This window comes from Trichomycterus rosablanca, chromosome 24 (assembly GCF_030014385.1).
Source record: "Trichomycterus rosablanca isolate fTriRos1 chromosome 24, fTriRos1.hap1, whole genome shotgun sequence".
Classification (NCBI taxonomy): Eukaryota; Metazoa; Chordata; class Actinopteri; order Siluriformes; family Trichomycteridae; genus Trichomycterus; species Trichomycterus rosablanca.
In genome coordinates, this window is record NC_086011.1 from 18,965,883 (window position 1) to 18,989,289 (window position 23,407).

Genomic DNA, 23,407 nt, shown 5'->3' on the forward strand with positions numbered 1-23,407 from the left:
CAGCGTGCAGTAGTAATGGTGCTGGTGTGTGTTTCCTCCTCAGGGAATATTGTGAGCGGCTTGTCATCGCTGAGAACAACACCCAGTTTCTGGAGAACTTCCTGTCTCTAATGGTGGAGCTCACACCAGAAACAGAGGACTGTACGTACTCACCTGCATCCGTCACATCTTACGTGTCAGACTGAAGTCCTGCATGTTTCATGGTCACATTATTATTATATAGAGGAACATGAATTATGAATCACCAGCAGGTTCCTTAGGAGGCTGTTTGCTGGGAACAGAAGGTTGTTTCTCCTCTTTTGTTCTGCCAATTCTGGTTGATTCCTGTATATGGTGTAGTTATAACTCACATACTGGCTTTTATAAGTCAGTTCACTTAATTTGGAATTGTTTCATCTCGAACAGGTGACCATGGAATGATTCATAATGTCATTCTGGATTCAGGGATTCTCTGGCAGCTGGCAACGAAGGCTTGGAAGAACAAAGACCTGAACACGTGAGAGGATTTAACTAGAATATAACCTGGACCTGGAGAAATCATGTTGGCTGGTGTTGGTTGTTTTTATAGTCTTACACACATAAGTGAAATAAGTTCCATAAACAATGCAGCACGATTATCTTGAATGCTTATAGAGAGAAACACCAGGACAGGATTCTGGCATGTTAGAACCGACTACAAGCTTCTGCTAACATGTTATACTGATTTTCTAAAGCAGTATAGCCCTTGTGAACATCCACACTTTTTAAATCTGTGATCATTGCAGCTCGTAAGCTCTTAATTCAGAGGTGTTGATGATCATATGCATCATGTTTTTTCCTCCTGGGCAGGTACGGCTTCCTGGCATTGTTCGCTTCTACAGATAGCGGTGTCACAAGAGTTTATCCAAACACGTGAGTGTGGAAATGCTAAAAATGTAAATAAAATAGAAGCAAAAAGGTGAATTATTATTTTTTTCAATGCCTCACATGCTCGATTTACACAGAGCTGCTGAATCATGGGATGAAGATTTAGAACCTTTAAATTCAAACTACTACCGGCGCAGTCTGGACAATAAGGGCTACATCTTCAGAACCCCGACTCGCACGTGTGCGTAACCAAAGACCCTCTGATTACTAGTCCTGCACCATAAACGCTGAATGCATGAATGTGTTTGGTTGAAACCGTAGCTGATGCACACGTACAATATGCATTTGACTTACTTTCACACTTCTGACCCAAAGCCATCGACGACCCTTTGATCTCGGAGAACGGGACAGTGGGGATCCTGGTCACAACCGCCGTGGAGATCACGGTCCAAGGCAAAACCCTGAAACCGGCAGGTGTGTATTTTACTGTCTCATCAAAATACTGAATGCAATAAACACCTCACATAGGTCACGCACGCCGATCACTGCTGAGATCTGGGTTCCAATCTCAGATATGCTGTCGGCCGGACGGGCGTGTACACGTACACGATTGGCTTTGTCTGGCTGGGGATTGCTGAAGCTCTGAGAGTGATATTGATGTTGGTATTCCCACCATGCTTTTCTGCTGTGTGTGTTCAGTTGTGGGGGTTAAGCTGGATCTGGAGGCATGGGTGGACAAGTTTAAGATCCTCGCCAGCAACGTGTCTGACACCAGACAGGGCTCTTACAAGGTATGATTGGAAAATATTGTGCAGTGTCAGTGAAGTGTTGGTGCATAAAGGTGAAGCATAATTCTCTGTGTTTGTGTGTGTTGATCAGTGTGGTCCTTCTAGATCCTGTGAAATGGACTGCGAGGCCAACAGTGATGTAAGAAAGTCTGCTTGCGTTGCTTTTTGTGTATTTTCTGCACCTGTGTAGCGGACGCTGGTTTCTAATAAAACGTGCTGATGTTGCAGGATCTGCTGTGCTATCTGATCGATGATGGTGGATCTCTGGTGATGTCTAACCAGCGGGACCACTGGAAAAAGGTACCACACTACACAAAAAGGTTTTGTTTTTTGCTTAAGTGGCGCAGAAATGAATGGAAAATGCTGATGGTTTCCACTGTTTTTGTGCTGCTTGCGCTTTTCACCCAGGTGGGCTTGTTTTTCGGAGATGTGGATCCCTACTTGATGCACGCGCTCTACAACAACTCCATCTATGGCAGGCGGCAGTCCTTCCAGTACCTGTCAACGTGTGAGCCGACAGCCAGCAGTCGTACAGGAGCGGCACCTCGCCGCTTCGTGGTGGTGAGCATTGGATGTACCGCATCTGGGGCGTAAATTAGCAGCTGTGGTGAATTTAGAATTGATTTGTTCTTATTTGACCCTGCTGGGTGGATTTGGACGGTATATTTAAGTAATTATACTTAATTTTAATACAAAAATTTAGAGAAGAAACTGCATCTTGATCCTGTTTTTTGGCAACCCTGATCACAGAGGCATGCACAGGCTTGGAGGACTTATCTCTAATAAATTTATTAAATATATAATTTGTATAGAAGTACAGTCGGCCACTGTGTGGGAAAAACAATTTAATTTGACATTTTTTATTGCTGCCATTTATTTATTTACCTGTTTGATCATGAATTTAAACAGGACTTTGTTTTACTCAGTGATCCTTGCTGATCCATCATGTTAACTGACTGTGAAGCTCATGTTCTGTCTGTATATTTGTTGAAGGGTCTTTCTCTTCAACCCTGTATCCCACTCATTATGTTCCTCTCTTTCTTACTTTAATAGCCCACAATTGCTGACCTGCTCAGTTTGGCCTGGTGGACCTCTGCTGTAGCTTGGTAAGTCACTGAAGAACCACAGTTCAGACATGGATAGGAACTTTTTGCACAGTCCCTGGAGCTTGTAGAGCAGCGGTTCTTTCCATCCTGTTACCTGTTGGTCCATGAACCTTGAGTTACTATTCTGTATGTTAATGCATTAATGTAGTGTTAGGACGGAATGCAGAATCACACCACAGAGCTGATTCTGGACTCAAGTGCTCTGTTGATCACGTACCTCCAACTCTTCACACACTACCACACTGATCAGTTTATTTCGGCACAAACAACTTGCTTGTTCTGGTTTCAGGTCTTTTGTGCAGCAGATCTTCTACGGTCTGGTCTACAGCAGCTGGTTTAACACAGGTAAGTGTGTGGTGCGGTTCAACATGAACATTTCTCATCTACATGTGTATAGTGACCCAACTTTTGTGGTTCATGAAGTCCCATTAAATAAAAAATACAGTACCAGCTGATCATCATGACTTTTTGCTTTGTGTTAGCTATGAAGCTTAGTGGTAAACTTACTAAAGACCACAAAAGAAGATCATCCATGGACGCAGATCTAGGATCTAGAAATGTCACTAAAATGTTCATGCTTGTATCATGCAGCTGGCATGAACAGGACTGTTGTTAAAAGATAAATGAATTACTGTCTGTTATTGATTAACTATTGATTAATTATGAAAAAGTGTGTTCCATGAGCTCCATCTCCAGCCTTTCTGAGATGAGGGAGATAAATTAGTGCCTGTGATTACCCTGCTTGTTTTGTTTTGCAGGTGATTTTGCGTTTGCTGAGGGTTTCGATGCTAAAGGGAGCAGCAGCTGTGTGACCATTAGGAGCCAGTTCTATTTCACCAACACCTCCAACTCATTCAACGTGCTGCAGGACTGTGGAAACTGCTCCAGGTACAGCAGTGCACATGTGTGTGTGTGTATGTCATTCGATGGCAAGACAGTAGGGCATGATTCTGTAACCGCGCTCAGCCGCTGATCTCCACAGCAAGTGGTGGGTAAAGGTTTCCGGAGCAGGACTTGAGCAGCTGTTTTAATTGTCCTCATCGTCCTGGACGTGTCAGACCCTTCTGGTGGTCGTAACTCCTCCAGTTTTATGTTTCTCTGTTTTCTCCGCAGGTTGTTCCACGCTAAAAGGATAGAAAACACAAACCTGTTGTTCGTGGTGTCTGAAACTCTGCCCTGCAACACCTGTGAGATTGAAAAGCTTACTCGAGTCAGAACAGAGTGTATCCTTCCAAACTCACCGCTAACGTTTTGCTACATGTCTAACTGCAAAAACTCAACCCAATCCAATATGACTGATCTATGCTTGCGTATATGGGAACATCATGTTGTTCCTGGTTAATAAAAGTTCCATAATAAAGTTTTTTAGTTTGCATAAGCAGTTGTTTGGTGGTTTTCCTTATGATGGCGTTCAGTTCAGGAGGAGATTCCATGCGAGGTGCTGAGTGCTGCTCGATACAGGAAAGGACCTGAGAAGTGCTTTGACTACAGTGCTGGGGTGATTTACTAGTCCTTCTTTTTTTCTACCTTTTTTTATTCTGTAATCATCAGGTCGCCTCTCTCTCAGTTTAGCCAGCAGTAGTTTATCCATAATGGGGAGCTATTGCTAATTTACATTAATGAAACCATCCTAGTTGATCTAACAGCTATTATTACAGGACTAATGTGGTGATCGGTTGGCACAGGGGTAAAATACGCTAGCCCACTACCCTGAGATCCGGGGTTTGAATCTCAGTGGTGCTACTGGTAGGTTGAGTGTATACACAGATATGATTGCTGTGTCTGGGAGGAGCCCTAAATTCGGGACCAGCCAAAAGAAAAAAAAATGACAGGATTAATGTAATATAACATAAAATAATATAATGTAGATGCATTTGTAAAGTCACTGTGAATTTAAAAACAAGGCAAAAATAGTACTAGTCTTATAAGCTGACTTCCTGTAGCTGCACACATTCAGTTTAAAACACTGATGCTTGCTTACAAAGCCAAAAATGGACCAGCCCCAAGTTACCTCCGAGGTCTAATCAAACCCCGCTCTGTATCATGCAACCTCCGAGCCACTAGTCTCGCCCGACTTGATTTTCCACTCACCTTTGGTTCTAACAGGTCTACTTAAACTAGAGTAAGGTGATGTCTACTATGGAAGCACTTCTGTAAGTCGCTCTGGATAAGAGCGTCTGCTAAATGCCGAAAATGTAAATGTAAAGTCTTCATTTCTGTCTGTTCCTCAGGAGAATACATCAGAATGTGGGCGGGCTCACTCTTTGCACGGTCCAATAGAACTCCTCATCTGGCTTCAGTTAACATTGCTTTACTTTGTCCTACAATCTTAATTCTTCTTAAAACTCCAATGATTCTCTCTGCTCCTTGCTCCTCACCTGCTCCTGCTGTCCCTCCCTCTGCCTGACTCCCTTTCTGAAGTGCTTTCTGATATTCTCAGCAGATCCGGATGGGATGACTGAGATGCTTCATGTGTCTTAGTAATCTGTCGTTGTGCATTTCTGCTCCAGACTCCACTGGCTTTCACAGTTCGGTCAGTTTCAGCCCGCCATCAATGTGACATAAGTGCTCACCCAGACCTGCTTGCCAAATCCATAAAGGTATATACAGCGACACTGGGGTGTTGGATTGAAATGTGTGTTTACAGCAGCGCTGTGATTGTTTGATTTGTATTGCCGACAGCAGCACTTCTCAAGAAAAAGCGCGTCTTGCTTACTAGTTTAGTCCCTTTTGGCATTATTTCCACAACTTTGTGGTTGTGGAGTTTTAAATTTGTTCCATATTTTTCCTGTTATGCACAAGTTCTCCTAGAGGACCTGCCCCTTCACTTTGTTAAAAAACAAAAAAGAGGAAAAATATTTTAATATGCTTTTTCAGAAAAGTAACAGCTTTTTCTAGAATGTTTAACGGTAAAATGTTGCGTGTAATAAAAATAGCTGCCTGCTTTGCTGCCCACCAGTGCCTTGGTGCACTTTCTTCTGTTGGACAGACATGTTATAGGGGTCTTGAGTTTGGTCAGCCCTGTATGAATGTGAAGATAATTGATTATTAATGCTACCAGTTTTTTCTGTAATACTGTTTTACAGCACCGTCTTTGACTTCACTTTAGAACTGAAAAGTCTTGTTATGTACAGATCTAGAGCCAGTGGAATGGCTTTATTTGTTAGATATAAATGCGTACAGTACAGTGAATTATTTTTTTGCACGTCTCAGATTGTTTGGAAGCAGGGGTCAGAGAGCAGGGTGCCCCTGGAGCCGTCTTTGCTCCAGGACTGCACAGATTAAGCATTTTTGAAATACTGTAATGTAGATATGACTTGGTAATTGGATTTGACTAAACTGGGGAGAAAGATAAAAGTGCAAAATAAAAAAATATGTTTGTGAGCACTGAAGGTTATAGTGGGGTGAAGAGATTTATGAAACGTGACTGAGCATAAGGAATGTAGATAAACTAGCCTGGCTAGTTATAACTTTACAGTTATAATCATATTGTACTTTAAAATCCACTAGTAAAGTTAGATGCCTTAACATTGTAATTGGGATTCCCTATTAAGGTAAATGATAAGTGGAGGTTGATGACGGTGCATTACAAACAGTGTTGGAGTTTCAGCTCCATGCTTTTGATCTAGACTGGACCCTTGGGCTTGCTTATGTCTACATTCAACGCCTTTATTGGTTTGTGAGTTTTATAATCATGTACATGTATTTTAGAATCATGCTGATCTGAATGAGCTCACATGGCTTTTATTGTGCATGGTGGGAACGTGGCTGTCATTTAAGGGTCAAACACAAAATGCTTGGGGAGTAATTTCAGAGCCCAGAACTCAGCAGAATCATATCTGAAGCTCCGAAACTGCCCATGACTCTGCAGCCTCTGTCCTAGTACAGGACATGCGATTTTAAAACTTATTTTCAATATCTTGAATTGTTTTTGTTTTAATATCTTTGTTTAGTGCATGGAAATCTTTTTGAGATGTGGCTTTTGGGGTTTTAGTCATGCTTTAGTCAAGTGATATGCGCAATTCAGTTTTTGTTTTTTTTATTCATCACACCAAGTCTTGGATTATGTTAGATGGTTTGTGTGGACTGCTTTTAGAACAGGACTTGTCTGTGTTGAATTGAGTTTTTAATATTTGCAATCATTAAGGTAATAATTAAATAACTGAGGAGTGCAGAGACTGAAAATGTGAGAACAATAGCACGAAATCACTTGATGACTTTTGGTTCTTGACTTGGTTTTAATTTTGCTTGATGTTTATTATAAAAACCTTTTGAATTTTTGCTGTTTATTTGACACGTATGAAGGTATTTATATATTTATTATTACATCTGTTTTAAGAATTGAAATGTATGCCATGATGTGAAAAACAAATGTTTGTCCCCCCCTTTCCTTTTTTCTTTATTTTTCTGCTGCTGTGTGTGAGAGAGGTTTTATTTATTTATATTTCCTCTCTGGTCTTCCGTATTGCTCCATTTTGTACTGATGGCACAAAAATGTCCTGAAGCACTAACTTTTTATCATATTGTGTGATTCACCTTTAAGAAACTGCACAAAATGTTTATAAAGGAATTGGTGATAAAGACATTCATATTTTTCACGTCAAATTTGTGTTTGTGTTTTTTAGACTGGTCACCGTGTGTAAATTAGGCTGGATTGAAAAAAACCCAATAACAACAATACACTGAAGAATTCTGGGTGGAATAAAAAGAGCGGAACTTTATTTTAGTCACAATGAAAAATTTTTATTTTTACATTTCACTTAGTGACTTATTTCACTTCTTCTTCCTTCTTCACTCCTCCTTGCCCTGACAAAAAGCAGAAACAATGAGTTATTACTATTTTCCATGACACTTGCTCAAAATAAGATAAAATCCTTATGTTGTGTTAAAGATGTAAATGTTATTAATATAAATCTGAGGAGTCGCTCTGCACCACCCACCTTTCCGATTTCTCTGCTCTTGGCTCTCAGTTTGTTGACCTGGGATTCGGCAATGTCAGCACGTTCCTGAGCTTCCTCAAGCTCATGCTGCACCTTCCTAAACCTGGACAGGTGAGTGTTGGCCTGCTCCTCCTGTGGAATACAAATGCAATACAACAAATTATTAAGACTTGTATTCTCCTGCTCCCTGATCCAATCTTATTCTTTGTATTTGGGTCCCAGTCAAGAAAATTATTGTGTTAGTGTTGCAGTTGTAATTTTAATATTTTTGAAACAGGTTTTTAGACTTATACATTACAGATGCAACAGTCTTTGGCACTACTAGAATACTAATTAAATGTGTATTGACCTGACACTCCCAAACTGTAATATGAATTGGAACGTGTGCATGACACAACTGGTATTACAGATTGTTGCTTGCAGTAATGTATTTTTACCAGAGAGATTTCTAAAACCTCAAACCCCAAAAGATTCCACACTGTAGCTTTAAGCTAGGTACATTAGTGACCTGTACACTCTAGAGTACATGTGTTTAAGACTTTATGGGTAATTTTTTAAGTAGGTGTATGAGTAAAATTGCCCCAGATTGCACTGAAGCTGACCAAAATTTAATTTGGCATAAAATATGACGAAAATATAGGCCTGGTGCACATGTGGCAACCTTACACAGTAATATAATGGTGCTGCTCTGAACGTGGTGCAATACTTAAATAATATATTTTTCAGGAAATTAAGGGTCTTTATGGTGGTTCATTTTTATTGATTGACTGGGTACAGAGGACAAACACATTGCACGGCAACATGAATTACATTTAGTCATTTAACCCACCGTGAGACCTGATAACCCAGCAATTGAGTGTATACAGTATAATAACGTTCATTTTGATTAGGTTTTGGTGTATTGTGTTTCGGAAAACAATGCATGTTTTTTTCATTCGTTCATTTTAAAGCGTTCAAATTCGGTATCATAGACTTCTGTGGAAGAAACTTCTGGAACTTGGCCGCGCATGCGCCGCTGCACAGTAACTTCTACTCACGCGCATCTGCACTCGAGACAAATTCAAATTTTAACGGTTTCCAAATTCCAACGGTCGTCCAGAGAAGACGCTCAGCCGATATTTTAATAGGTAACGCGTTATCCGAGATAAAAGTGTAATAAACATTTTATAATTTAATCCTAGTGATATTTTTATGTGTGTTTTAATTGTAAAAAACATGTAAAATCACCTGAATATCGAAATTGCTAGTTGGTTAGCACAAACCTTGTCAGACAGCGCCACCAGTCTTTCTGTCAGGTAAGTTTACAGGCTTAGCATAGCAGTGAGGTTAAGTTAAAACGTTCATTTTTTAACCTTTTTTATATTGTAAATACTACAATAACTGAGCTGTTTGTCAGTTTTAATGTAATTTTTAGGTGAAATGTATTTTTATTTTCCTTCTTCTCAACGGTAAATGGCGGGAACGGTCACACTGTTTTATAAATCCGTGTTCCATACAGTTTAACTGTGTCTGATGTAAGTTTAATATTAAAGGGGATCTGACTTTTCACATTTGATTTTTCTTTAAATGCCAGAGCTACAAAATCCTGTTAATCCTGTTAATAAAAATAATAATAGAAATAATAAAAACATTTATGAGGAAAAAACTAGGGTCAGTATAATTGGACCAGTGAAATGACCGTGTTCATATCACACAGATTAAATCAATGCTTAACTGTTCAATATACATGTTTTAATATCAGTTACAACAATTTATGTATTTGTTATCTAGTTATAATTTCATTTTAGTTGAATGAGGCACACATTTTATGTTTTTCTTGCTTGCTTAAGTTAAGTGTAGTATTTCACTTTATGAAATATTGTATGAAACTTTAATAGTGTTAACAGAAATCTGATTAATTTCATCGGCACCCTTTCAGCAGATGTACATGATGTATGTTTAAGCTATTTGTATTTTTCACTGGTCGTATAGATTTCATCTTTACTTTTTATTGTTTGGTTCATGAAAACAAACAGAAAGAGACATGCTTTGCTGTATGTATTAATATTGCTGGTATTTGCCCTGAGTACAAAATATAAAATTCACATATGGTCAACTGTAAAACCTCACATGCCTTTAGCACTGTACATGTAAATGTTTACTTACAGCTTCCTCAGCCTGCCTCTTGTAGGCCTTCACTTTCAGTTGCAGTTTGTCCACCAGATCCTGCAGTCTATTCACGTTCTTCTTGTCCTCTTCAGTCTGCATACACAGGTGAGTTGTTTAAAAGTGTAAACTGTTTAAAAACAAAAACTCCTACAAACCCATTACAGTAGTCATAAAATATATGACAGTATATACCATCTTATATACTCAGCAATATGTTAACAGTGTGCACTACATCACATAAAGGTCACAGTTGCCATTAAGTGTTTAATTAATTTATGAATGAAGAAACTGTAAAAATCGTGACATGCATGCAATATACAGAACTATACCAATATTCAAAATATCAATAAATGCAACTTATAAAAATGTAAGTCATACAACAAAAAATGAATAATATTGTAAATATATTATGCAATATACAAAACTTTGCCAATTTTTGTTAATGTCGCTACATTATCTAAAATACATTATGTGGTTAAAAAGAAATAAACATATAATGTTAAAATGTGACAAAATATGATGGGACCAACATAATTTGTATGTCTGTGAAACATTGATATAAACACGAACGGAATACCTGGTAAGTGAGCTCCTTTACTCTTCTTTCATACTTTCGGACTCCTTTAACAGCTTCGGCACCCCGCTTCTGCTCAGCCTCCACTTCAGCCTCAAGCTCATGGATCTATTGCAGAAAGGATATTATTAGATGTTAGCAATGCAAACAACATGATTGGGCAGCAGCGCTATCAGCTGGCCAAACATTTAAACAGACGTGATTGGCAATGTCTAAAGTGATAGGGGTGCCAAAGCACTGCAATGCATTATCAGGACATTCCTGCCTTGTGCCTAGTACAGTTTTAGCATAAAAAATCGAACATACCCTAGCCTCCAGTTTCTGGAGCTGCTTCTTTCCACCCTTCATGGCGAGGTTCTCAGCCTCATCCAGACGGTGCTGCAGATCTTTCACTGTAACCTCAAGGTTCTTCTTCATCCTCTCCAGGTGAGCACTGGTGTCCTGCTCCTTCTTCAGCTCCTCTGCCATCATGGCAGCCTAGTAATGAAGCAGTGGGTTTAGTTTTTATCTTATTGTAAATTGTACTGGTGTAAAATGACTGGTGTTGAGCACTCACATCTGTAATAGCCTTCTTAGCTTTCTCTTCAGCATTTCTGGCCTCCTGGATTGTATCCTCCACCTCACCCTGTATCTGAACAAGGTCTGCCTCAAGCTTCTTCTTAGTGTTGAGTAGGTTGGTATTCTGTAAAAAAATATGAAACGGAATAAGCACCATAAAGATACTTTATAACACATTGTTATTATACATGTCTAGTTTAAAACTGATTAAACTAACCTGAGAATGGAGCAGTGCCACACGCTCACTGGCATCAACCAGCTCCTGTTCAGCCACTTTGCGGCTTCTCTCAGTCTGTTCCAGTGCAGCTCTCAGCTCCTCAATCTCTGCCAACATCAGGTTGTTCCTGCGCTCCACCATGGCAACCTGTTCTCTCATGTCTTCCTGTCCTCTTAAAGCTTCGTCAAGGTGCAGTTGGGCATCCTAAAATTATTAAAAGAATTATTAGTACTTTCAGTATTTACTTCCTATTATTTAATCACACAAAACACTAACTGATGACATACCTTAAGCTGTCCTTGGACAATTCTGAGCTGTTTCTGGGCCTCAGCCGCCTGGCGGTTGGCATGGCTCAGCTGAATCTCCATCTCATTGAGGTCTCCCTCCATCTTCTTCTTGACCCTGAGAGCATCGTTCCTGCTCCTGATCTCAGAGTCCAGAGTGCTTTGCATTGAGTCGATCACCCTCTGGCTGTTTCTCTTGATCTGCTCGATCTCCTCATCCTTCTCAGCAATTTTCCTGTCGATCTCACTCTTGACCTGGGTGAGCTCAAGCTGGATGCGAATAATCTTGGACTCTTCGTGCTCTAGTGTGCCCTCAGCTTCTTCAAGTGCAGTCTGGATTTCTGATTTCTCAGACTCCACTGTCTTTTTAGCCTTTTCTAGCTCATGAATGGTCTTTCCAGTTTCTCCAAGCTGCTCAGTCAGGTCCGAAATCTCCTCTGTTTAAAACAACATTGTTTTTTAGTATTTAATATTCTTGCATTTAAAGTTTGCATGTATGCTTGTGCATGGAGTACTCACGCTGTAGGTTCTTGTTCTCTCTCTTCAGGGTCTCGAGGTGATCAAGAGCCTCCTCAAATGAGTTCTTCATCTTGAAGAGCTCAGTGCTGAGAGAGCGAGACTCTTTCAAAGCTCCTTCTAATTCGGCCTGGCCTTCCTCATACTTCTGCTTCCATTCAGCCAAGACCTGAAAATTAGTCCATGTTACTTATGTTGTCCATGTTAACTGATGTCTGGTAATCAACTACTTTTCAGCAGTTTTGTCTAGGTTTGTGGTAAAAACGCATGTAACCGTCTGAGTTTCTTCAGCCTTAGTCAGTTGAGGGCATGTTGTGGACCAGCAAGCAAGTTTTTATTACCTTGTCAAAGTTCCTCTGCTTCTTGTCAAGATTGGCAGCCAGTGCGTTGGCTCTCTCCACATCAATCATGAGGTCCTCTACTTCACCATGCAGTCTCTGCTTGGTCTTCTCCAGGGAGGCACACTTGGAGTTCACAGCCTCAATGGTTTCCTCAGCCTCCTGGAGACGCTGAGCAAGCTTTTTCCTGTAGGAACATGCAAAAACAATTTGGGAGAATGTAGAATATGTTTACGCCAAGTTTTGTCTTATTAGATTTTAGATAAACTTACTTGGCTTCCTCGAGTTCCTCAGTACGCTGGATGGCATCAGTTTCGTATTTGGTTCTCCACTGAGCCACCTCACTGTTGGCCTTGGACAGTGATCGCTGCAGCTCAGCCTTGGCCTCCTGCTCCTCCTCAAACTGCTCTCTGAGCAGATCGCAGTCGTGACGGGCTGATTGGACAGCGTGAGCCAGAGCGTTCTTGGCCTAGAACAAAAGTGTTATGTTTTAAAATGTTGTTTAGTTAAGGGCGTATTATAGCAAAATTAGCATATAGTACAAAAGAATTGTGTATACAATCCAATACCTTAACTTCTTCTTCAATCTGTCTCTTGAGCTCCTCAATCTGCTGAGTGTAGGCCTGCTTGCCTCTGGTCAGCTGAGAAACTAAACTCTCTTTCTCCTCTAGTTGGCGTCCAAGTTCACCTTTCAAATTGGGTAATTTAGTGCTCGTTTTATGTAAACAAAAAATTCATGAAGTTTTTTTTTTTTTTTGTCACTCACCAGATTCAGTCGAAAGTCTTGCTTTCTGAGAACACACGTCATTCAGCTGCCGAACGTTTTCTTCATATTTTGATTTAATTTCACTCAGTTGGTCTTCAAGAGTTCTGCAAATTTTTTCTAGATTGCCCTGTTGGAACATTTTAGTTAAAAATACGAACAAACTTATCTGCCCTGTTTTATGGTAAAGGCCACTTTTTTACCTTTGATTTGGCTACAGCCTCCATGTTGCTGGACAGATCATCGATCTCCATTTTGTATTCACTCTTCTCCTTCTCCAGCTTCTGTTTGACACGCTGAAGGTTGTCGATCTGCTCTCCAAGCTCAGCGACGCTGTCGGCCTGCTTCTTGCGGAGGGCGGAGGCTGTGGCTTCATGCTGCAGAGTGGACTCTTCCAGATCACGCCTGAGTTTCTGGAACTCAGCCTCACGCTTCTTGTTCATCTCAATCTGAGCAGAGGTGGCACCACCAGCCTCCTCGAGCCTCTCGCTGATCTCTTCAAGTTCCCTGGAGAGATCAGCTCTCTGCTTCTCCACTTTAGCACGAGCTGCACGCTCAGCCTCAATTTCCTCCTCCAGCTCCTCAATGCGAGCCTAAATGGCAAGGTCATCTTGTGTCAGCTTTGTCTTTAAAACATCTTTTTAAAACGTGACATGATAACTAAACAATCTAAATGATTACCTGAAGTTCCTTGATCTTCTTCTGAAGTTGTGCACTAATAGACTGCTCATCTTCAATTTTGCTTAGGAGTTGGCTCGTTTCAAAGTCCCTCCTGTTATAGAAATTTTTTAAAAATGATCTTGTTTTCAAACAGGCAAATATTAATATAAGTATCTGGGATAGAGACATACTTCTTAATCTTCTCATCAGACTGCTGCTTGTCGTTCTCCAGGTCCATTATGTTCTCCTGGGCCAGTTTCAGGTCACCCTCAAGCTTCCTCTTGGCTCTCTCAAGGTCCATACGGAGCTTCTTCTCTTGTTCCAGAGAGCCCTCAAGCTGTGTTGATGTGATAAACATTGAAGCATTGAAGAATGTTTAAGAGATTTATCTAATAATGAAATCAAACTAATAGACACGATCTTACATCATCAACTTGTTGCTCAAGTTTGGATTTTGCTTTTGTCAGAGTGTTGACTTTGTCTTCCTCTGCCTGGAGATCATCCAGAGTTTGCTGGTGTGCCTCTTGGAGGGCTTTCTTCTCCTTGGTGAGCTTGGCAATACTCTCATCTTGGGAGGCCATCTCCTCAGTCAGGTTCTTGACCTAAAATGCATTTTGTTGTAGTTACAGCGTTTGTAAATGAAAATCTACATTGAGATTGGCACCATTGTTCGGCATGTTGTACCTTGTTCTCAGTGGCATGTTTCTCCTTTTCCACTTTGGCCAAGGTTAGCTCCAAATCATCAATGTCCTTCTTCAGCTCAGAGCACTCGTCCTCCAGTTTCCTCTTCTTGGCAGTCAGCTCAGCATTGATTTCCTCCTCATCCTCCAGCCTCTCGTTGGTCTCTTTGAGTTTGGCTTCAAGCTGGATCTTGCTCTTGATGAGTCCCTCACACCTTTCCTCAGCATCAGAAAGGTTCTCAGTTTCCTGTTGATGTAGAGGACATCGTTAATATTGTTCTACAGTAACCAGTTAAATTTCACAGTTCCCAGTTTAGAACACTTACAGATGCCACGTGCAGTTGCAGGTCATTCTTCTCCTGCAGCAGAGAGACCATCTTCTCCTCAAGCTCCTTCTTCTTGGCCAGTGCCTTTGCCAGATCCTCCTTCATCTTCTCAAAGTTCTCCTTCATGGCGACCATTTCCTTCTCAGTCTCTGCGCTCTTCAGCAGAGGCTTGATCTTGAAGTAGAGCTTCATCCATGGCCAGTGTTTCACATTCATGAATGAGCGGATGTTGTATTGAATAGAGAAGATCGACTCTCTGTTAAAGAGACATAGTGTCAATATTTAAACTTTTAACATGTATAACAATATAAACTTGACAGCACCTATTTATAAGTAATAGAAATGTTTGTACCTTCTTTCCATCATCTTGATGAACTCCTTTCTCATGAGGAATCCACGGCACAAAGCCTGAGTCATGGTCACCAGATTAGCCAGTTTCTCATCACGCATCTCCTCAAGGGTACCCAGCAGACCGGCTTTAAAGAACACCTAGCAATAAAAAACATTTAAAGTAAACATTTAGTGCAGTAGCATTTAGGTTTAAACAAGACATATTATCTCAATGGGCACTTACAGAACTGATGTTCTAGTTTAATGGATATTTTAAAACACTGATGTGTGTTTCACCTTGGTGTGTCCGAACTTGTACTGGGTGTGATCTATATCAATGGAGCCCAGCAGTTTTTCTGAAGCTTTCTTGTTGTCAATAAATTGCCCTTCTGGAATGACACTGGCATTCAGGACCTTGTATCTGAAAATATATAAACCTGAGTTTTTAAAAAGCATTTATATGTTCACGACAATCTAGTTATAGAGGGTAATTAAATAACTGAATCTTCCACAGGTTTCACATAAGAAAATTATCTCAAAGTACCTCTGCTTGAAGTCACCATAGAGGATCCTGCTGGGGAATCCCTTCCTGCAGATTCTGATACCCTCCAGCACACCGTTACACCTCAGCTGGTGGATGACCAGGAAGTTCTCCATCAGACCTAAACAAGCATAGATAAATTATGAAATTGTGATGATGAAAATAAAATTGTTTAAGTTAAATGTGTATTCATCAGTTTTTGTCATACGTATTTCAGGAATAAGATTTTGGATGCAAGTAGATTCTTTTAAATGTTTGGCTCCTTAACTTTGATCATCTTATTACTGAGTATGTGTGTGCAGATGTTTTATTGTATTTTACTCACCTGGAGTCTTGGACTCATTAGGAATCAAGCAGCGCACAAAGTGAGGGTGAGTGCTTTTCAAGTTGGTCATCAGCTTGCCCAGATTTTCCTGTAGAATTTAAGATTCTTTAATTGTTTTTCTTCATGTACTTTATTGTTTATTGTGCACCATATCAATATAAAAAGATTCTGACCCTGAACAGAGCAGAGACGGTCTGGAAGGAACCTCCCTTCTTCTTTCCACCTTTCTTGCCACCACTCTCAGCTGTTTGGTAAATGTGTCAGAATGATACACATGTTTTAAGTATGTTTAAGCTTGGATTTTTAAATACTTTTACTGTTTTAGGTCTTAGTGTGTAGCTTTAATTGCATCAACAGATCAACATTAACCCTACCATCAGCACCGGCATGAGCAGCATACAGCATGGACAGCAGTTTGTTTGCAGACTTTTGGTACAGCTGCACACACGAGTCGTTCAGTGGATCCTTGTTCTTGTCCAACCAGCCAGAAATGTTGTAGTCCACAGTACCGGCGTAGTGCACCAGTGAGAAGTGGGCCTCAGCTTTGCCTTTGGCAGGCTTTGGCTTCTGAAAAGCAGCACTTTTACCAAGATGCTGGTCGTGCAGCTTGTTCTTGAAGGACGTGTCAGTAGCCTTGGGGAACATGCACTCCTCTTCAAGTATGGAGAAGATGCCCATTGGCTGTAGATGATTTTAAACAAGGAGTCAAAGATCAATAAAGAAATCTTAAATAGCTTGAGTAGCGATCGTCCTGAAATCATCATCATCTTACCTTCTCAATAAGCTCAATGCAGGCAGCCAAGTCCATACCGAAGTCGATGAACTCCCACTCGATGCCTTCTTTCTTGTACTCCTCTTGTTCCAGCACAAACATGTGGTGGTTGAAGAACTGCTGCAGTTTCTCATTTGTGAAGTTAATGCAGAGCTGCTCCAAGCTGTTGAACTGTTTCAGCGTACAGATGTTTGCATTAATACACTCAGGATTGATTTGTATTGTAGGTAGAATCTGAGATTGGTGTAAAAACGAAACAAATATTTACATCAAAGATCTCAAACCCAGCGATGTCCAGCACACCAATGAAGAACTGTCTTGGCTGTTTTGTGTCCAACATCTCATTGATACGAACGACCATCCACAAGAACATTTTCTCATAGATGGACTTGCAGAGAGCCATTGTTGCATTGTTCACCTGAAATTTGGTTTATTACAGATTTAGTTTTGTAAAAATTATAATGGTAAATTTATCCTTTTTTGTTTCAATATTGAACCCCTCACCTGAGGTACAGTCTGGCCCTTGGTCACATATTCATTCCCGACCTTCACTCTGGGGTAGCACACAGCTTTCAGCATGTCAGCAGAGTTCAGGCCCAAGAGGTAGGCGATTTTATCGGCCACTAAATTAAAAACAGTGACAATATAAATCATTAATAATACATGCAGGACGTTACATGGATGAACCACATCAATATGAGGTATTTTTAATGTACCCTCATTGCCATCAGGCTCAGCCTGCTCCTCCCTCTGCTTCTGCTTGAACTTCATGTTGCCGTGATGCATCACAGCACCGGTCAGCTTGTAGATGTTTATTTTCTCATCAGCGGTGAAGCCCAGGATGTCAATAGCAGTCTGTGGTGAAGTATTAGAAACAATCAATTAAATTAAAATTGTTCATACTAATTTCATTAAAGTTGAAGTTTAACTTACATCCGTGGCAATAAATTCTTCTACGTCGTTGATGCTCTTGACTGTGACTTCCCCCTGACTGATCATATGGTAGTCAAAGGGGTTTGTGGTGATGAGCAGCGCCTCTGTTTAAATAAAGAAAACCTTTAAATATATAAGAACTTTGGCTACGTTTTTTTTGCAAGAAAGATTTAGATCTCGTACCAAGCAGCTCTGGTTTGTGTCCAGTCATGAGCTGGTAGAAGATGTGGTAGCTCCTCTCAGCAGACAGCTGAAAAGTGACTCTTGACTTTTCCAGCAGATCTTCAGGTTAAAAACCACATTCTATTACATATTTTTCAATTGTTTAATAAAAGCAATAAACTATATAAAAAGTAGAAATTACGTACAAGTTTCAATATCAGCTGAGGCCAGTTTTCCAGTGGATCCAAAGTGAATTCTGATGAATTTACCCTAAATATTGTAAAATATTGTTAGAAAATACATCGGCACGTAACGCCTTCAATAAATGTTGTGAGACTGTACTTACAAAACGGGAGGAGTTGTCATTTCTGACAGTCTTGGCGTTACCATAAGCCTCCAATAGAGGGTTGGCTGCAATAATTTGATCCTCCAGCGACCCCTACAGATAACAGATGACTTACTGAAGCATCTAAGTCTAAATGTTGCATTCTGTGATGCTATTAGTTATTGGCTTACCTGCATTTTGCCAGGAGTCGCCTCTTTCTTCTGACCAGACACTGCGATTGTCGCGAAGTACTGGATGACACGTTTGGTGTTTACAGTCTTTCCAGCACCAGATTCTCCACTGGTGGAACAAGAGCCGATTATGCGTAAGTGCAACAAAACTTACTGTTTAAATAAAAAAATATATTTTAAATAACTTACGTGATCAGGATAGACTGATTCTCACGATCTGGAAAAAAAAAATCATTGTGTTGAGTAACTTCAGATGTTATTTCTTTACTGTTTGTTCGTTTGTAAAAGCTCACTTAATTATCTTTGGTTATTTCTTCCACAGTTTATATGTTGTGTCGTTTTAGTACATCATACCAGTGAGCATGAACTGATAGGCGTTATCAGAGATGGAGAAGATGTGGGGTGGAGCCTCAATCCTCTTTTTGCCTCTGTATCCACTGACAACTTTAGCGTCGTATACTGGGAGCCACTTGTAGGGGTTCACAGTCACGCAGAACAACCCAGAGTAGGTCTGAAAACACATGTTAAAAATACATTAGTGGATACAAATGAGACCAAATCAGGGTTTTAAGAACTGTAATATAACATCGAAATACAGTAATTATCCTTGATTTTGAGCTTAGTGGACATTTTATTTAAAAACCATGTGAATTATAATGAAATTGGCCCGATTTAGACTACATCTACTCTCAGTTTTTGCGTAAGCTCAGGTTTTCCAAAGGATTTTTTGAGTGGATTTTTTTGTAAATTCAGGCACTGATGTTGGGCCAGAAAAGCTGGCTCATGGTCATTGTTCCAATTCATCCCTAAGAGGTTCATTGGGGTTATTATTAGGTTTCTGTTCAGGTCAGTGCAGTTCCTCCAGACCAAACTCTTTAAACCATGTCTTTATAGACTTAGTCAAGCTGGAAAAGGAAATCTTTGTACTTGTATACATGTATATGAATAATTTAGTTTATACACATTGGCAGTTGTTGTGGCTAAACATCTGAAGTCATTCATAAATGGTCCACATACTGTATGTTTGGCTATGTCATGTACTATTTCAACTATTTTATGTAATATATTTAGACACTCACGTAGATCATCCATGCTGCGTAACGCTCTTTGAGGTTATACAGCACAGTAGGTTCGTTGAGGTGGGTCATCATGGCCATGTCCTCAATTTTGTCGTACTTTGGAGGGTTCATGGGAAAGACATCGTCCTCCTTTACTGTCAGAGTCTGTAAATTAGAGGAAGACTTGTGTAAAAAAGTTTTAACTAATTAAATGGTGTGGTGATATGAAAAGTCAAATCACACTTACTTTGTGATCCAGAGTTTCGACAGTGGCTTTGCCACCCTCTTTACTCTTGAGTGTACCCTTGAGGTACATCTCCTTGGGCTCAGTCACGTAGACTGCTGTTTTGGCATCAAAAGCTTTGTTCTGAGCCTCGACCCTCTCCCTTTCCGGTTTCCGGAGGAAGACAGCTGCCGGGCCAAAACACTCCATCTCACCGTCTCCCATGATTGCACTTTGCTGTAAAAACAACAAAAATATTACAGAAAAACTTGTATTGTTATTTATTTGCTTTGCAATTCGTAAAATTTGTAAAATTAAATAATTACCTTTTCTTAATGGACAGAGAGAAGTTAGACGTGTAGCTAGTTGATGCTGAGAACAAAAAAAAATTCAGAATAAAGAATGAAGATTAGAATTATAAAAGCAAAAAAAGTCATAAGTATATGTGTATATATGTTTAAGTATATAGCTCCCTCAGTGGGCATGTATTACTCTACCTTGGCCCGGGCTTCTTCTGTGTGTGAGGAAGGTTCGGTCTGCCTCTTTTATAGGAATGCATCTGTTCATTTGACGAAAGCGGCATTCTCAGTTTGGTCGTGTGCTTCGCCTTTGTGACTTTCACAGCTAAAAATACTTGCCATTAAGAGATTTATTTTTATCAAGGAGGTGAAAGCTTTGTTTATCCTAGAGCGTATCAATTCCTTAGGGTACTTAGACCCAACCTCCTTACTAAGTCCTTTTCCTTAATTGAATAGTTACTTTCTAAAGACTTCTTGGACGTATTCAGGACGCTGTGAGTTCTTAATTATGACTTAAACGGTGTATATCAACACACTCGTCAAAAAAAGTTAACTGAAAAACGCAGTTGTGTTAATGATTTTTATGATATTTTATTCTTGTGTTAATTTAAACAAAGTACATTCGTGGTAAGACTTTTTCAGCTTCTGTTTAATCCAATATGGCTCCTATTTCAGGACTATTCAGATGACGTTGACATTGTTCATATTAGAAGCTTTAATGTTGACAATTTATTTGCAAGTTAGTATTTAAGTTTGATTTACTTCCTAAAAATAGCTTATCTGACTTGCCTAATGTGTTCTGAATAAGAAAGGGTCTCAGCTGTGGAGAAATGGTCAGCTGTTGCTGGCATACAGTTACAGAAGTGTTTTTCTTCAGAAGAGACGTTTCCTGATTGGAATCACGTCTTTTTTGTTTTGTTTTGTTTTTTAGCAAAAATCAGTAAATAACTAAGGTTCTAGGCTTTGCTGGAAGCAGTTGCGTGGGCTCAGAATGTATTGTAGCATTTGAACAACTTTTTGTGTCTCTTAGCATTTGAGTTAAAATGAAACATGATATCGAGCCTTTCATGTCTTGAACTGTAATGTATGAAGTGGGGTGTATCTGGGTAGTTTAAATGATCTAATGTCACAGTCTTGAATCGGTATTTTTTGTTTGGGGGGGGGGGGGGTGGTTCTGGTTGTGATGGTTGTGATGTGGAATATTTTAGAATCTTTTTATTGTAGTTGACCTGAAGTTTTCTTTGCTCTCAAGAAATAATAGCTAGTCAATAAGACAACTGGTGTGTATGTCAGAGGTCTTTCCCAGTGTTTTGGCCTTTTGTGTCAGTTACAGCTGTTTGGCCTGGTCTGTGCACTGGGTTAACAACTGCCATTCCACATGCCATATTTGGTATGAGGGGGTAAAAGTGGTCACTAACTTTCATTTGTTTTCTGCCTTTCACTTAGTGAATAACTGTGGTTTAACAGCCAGTGAATGAATGAATGAACAATCTAACCTGCATTTTACCCTTTTTATAAAACTTTACAGTTACAGTACCTGGAACTAAAAGCCAAGTCTTAAATACAATTATTTTCATTCTTGTTTAGGCTTTGAGTAAAACAAATAAAATTACATCACAGGACAATAAATAATATTTTTTAGTATCAGCCTGTACAATAAAATGTAAGAAGAAAATTGTATAAAGGTTTTAAAAATTGGGTAATATTTTGCCTGCAGGTTTGGAATTTTCATTTTGAACGCACTGTATTACCTTCCATTCAAATCACCGTGGTTTAAAACCTGCATTATGTATAACCTGGCATGACGACGAGGTCTTTGTATTTTTTGTGGGTTGGTTTTGTATGGTTGTGGCAGTAATTCAATCTTTTACAAAGATCAGATTGTATGCATTTGATTCTTATGGACCCGGTGTGCAGAGTGTACCAGACATTTACGACACGTGTTGTTTCACTTGTTGCTTTTGTGTTCATGTCGTTTTTCTTGTGATTAAAAAAGGACAAAGCAGACGGGTTTTAAAAATGGCACAAAATAAACCAACTTATTTTTGAATTACTAACAAGTTATATTGTATATTGTGTATTCCATATATCAAAGCTTTTAATTTTATCAAAGCCAATGTAAGCAAATAGTTTTATAATTTGAATGAGATTTATGTTTATGTTTTAGAATTTGAGTATTATGCTAGTACTGATTAAAAGATTTTAAAAATCCATTATTAGCAGTCTGGATGCGATCAGTACAGTTTTGTGATGTGAATCGTGTTGCACTTAGTCTGTCTTCTAAGAAGTCTTTGCCTAATCCGGCTGTGGGGGAGCGCCCAAATGTCACGGGTATAAAGTTGCAGTACTTAAAGTGGTCCTGCCCCTTAAAAAGAAATAAAAGTATCTGGAATGCCATTCCTGAAATGTATTGTGTAAGTATTCATGACAGTTGTTGCTGGTATAAAGTTTAAAAAATAATAAGCAGTTGAATGTTTCAAAATTATTCTGTATGTTTGTTGTTGTTCTCCTAATGTAGCACATAAAAAAACAACAGGTTTGGGGGACTAAGTGGGTATGATTTTGTAATTTGCATTAGAACTCATAGTTCTGGGTGCTCGGTGGAGCATGAGTAAATCATGCTAGCTCGTGTCTGCTGAGATCCGAGGGCTGCATTGGAAGGCATCCGGTGTGACATAGAAGACAGTTCAACTGTGCTGCCTGGATTCTGTCTTTCCAGCTAGAGTAGAATAAGGAGAAATGGAATAAAAATAAAATCCTTACATTGTATTTGTATTAATTATACTGTAAGTTTTAATTACGTAACAAAATGTCCAATTATTGTAACAGCCACTGAAATGTCAGAATAAGGGAAAGCTGACCATTTAGTAGAAAGGATATCATCTGTCACCTGACTATACTGTATTCCATACAGTCACTCTATGATTTGTCATTGCATTGATACTCCTATTGATTATAATGGTGATAACAGCACATTTATACAGAAACTGATAAATAGTTTTGGCTTTGTAAAGCATTTGACTGAACGACATACTGAAGAATTTATTAAATTTTTTTGTAGGGAGACATTAGAAAAGATGATGTTCCGCTACATACTACATCCTGTCTGTGTTTAATATGTGTCATTATTATTCCCTTTAATAATTTCTAAACAATATGTTTTGAGGGTTTCAGTGTGATTATTCATTTTATATGCACAAGGCAGGAACTCCCTGGACAGGGTGCCAATTCATTGCAGGGCTTCAGCTAAAATCCCCAGAGTCAAGCATCAAATGTAGCTGATCTTTTTAAAGGCTGGCTGTTATGCTATAGATTGAGTTCAGACAGTAAATGCCAGAGGTCTACAGCTGCAAAAGTCTCTCATTAAGTATAAATAGACAGGTCAAATTATTTGGAGGTAATGAACTCAGTAAAAGAATAGTAGTTAACAGTAGTTACTAGTAGTAGTGAACTCAGTGGCTTCACACAATAGAGGAAACGTACAGTGCTGAAGAAGCTAACGTT

The 23,407-nt window shown here is 39.5% G+C and overlaps 1 protein-coding gene, 1 long non-coding RNA gene and 1 pseudogene across 8 annotated transcripts in view; 2 read left to right on the forward strand and 1 right to left on the reverse strand.

The window, feature by feature from the left end:
- Nucleotides 1-7,461, forward strand: part of LOC134301877 (voltage-dependent calcium channel subunit alpha-2/delta-2-like) — a 24,633-nt gene extending 17,172 nt beyond the window's left edge. For 3 of the 7 annotated variants that reach the window (XM_062986791.1, XM_062986796.1, XM_062986795.1), the window contains 16 exons: nt 44-141; nt 406-496; nt 829-891; nt 984-1,087; nt 1,222-1,320; nt 1,546-1,637; nt 1,726-1,773; nt 1,863-1,934; nt 2,043-2,195; nt 2,688-2,740; nt 3,030-3,085; nt 3,499-3,628; nt 3,854-3,963; nt 4,156-4,238; nt 5,251-5,340; nt 7,366-7,461. In XM_062986791.1, the coding sequence (XP_062842861.1) occupies nt 44-141; nt 406-496; nt 829-891; nt 984-1,087; nt 1,222-1,320; nt 1,546-1,637; nt 1,726-1,773; nt 1,863-1,934; nt 2,043-2,195; nt 2,688-2,740; nt 3,030-3,085; nt 3,499-3,628; nt 3,854-3,963; nt 4,156-4,238; nt 5,251-5,340; nt 7,366-7,383 (1,360 nt within the window). In that variant the 3' untranslated portion in view covers nt 7,384-7,461. Of the gene's footprint in view, nt 1-43; nt 142-405; nt 497-828; nt 892-983; nt 1,088-1,221; nt 1,321-1,545; nt 1,638-1,725; nt 1,774-1,862; nt 1,935-2,042; nt 2,196-2,687; nt 2,741-3,029; nt 3,086-3,498; nt 3,629-3,853; nt 3,964-4,155; nt 4,239-4,971; nt 5,341-7,365 lie in introns of those variants that run through there. The other 4 variants (XM_062986792.1, XM_062986798.1, XM_062986794.1 and 1 more) reach the window with 3 other exon arrangements.
- Nucleotides 7,431-19,829, reverse strand: LOC134301893 (myosin heavy chain, fast skeletal muscle-like; annotated as a pseudogene).
- On the forward strand, nt 8,819-15,797 carry LOC134301894 (uncharacterized). Its single transcript, XR_010007487.1, has 3 exons — nt 8,819-8,975; nt 9,828-9,933; nt 15,589-15,797. It is a non-coding gene; the product is annotated as an uncharacterized LOC134301894 (long non-coding RNA).
- Nucleotides 19,830-23,407: the final 3,578 nt, after the last annotated feature.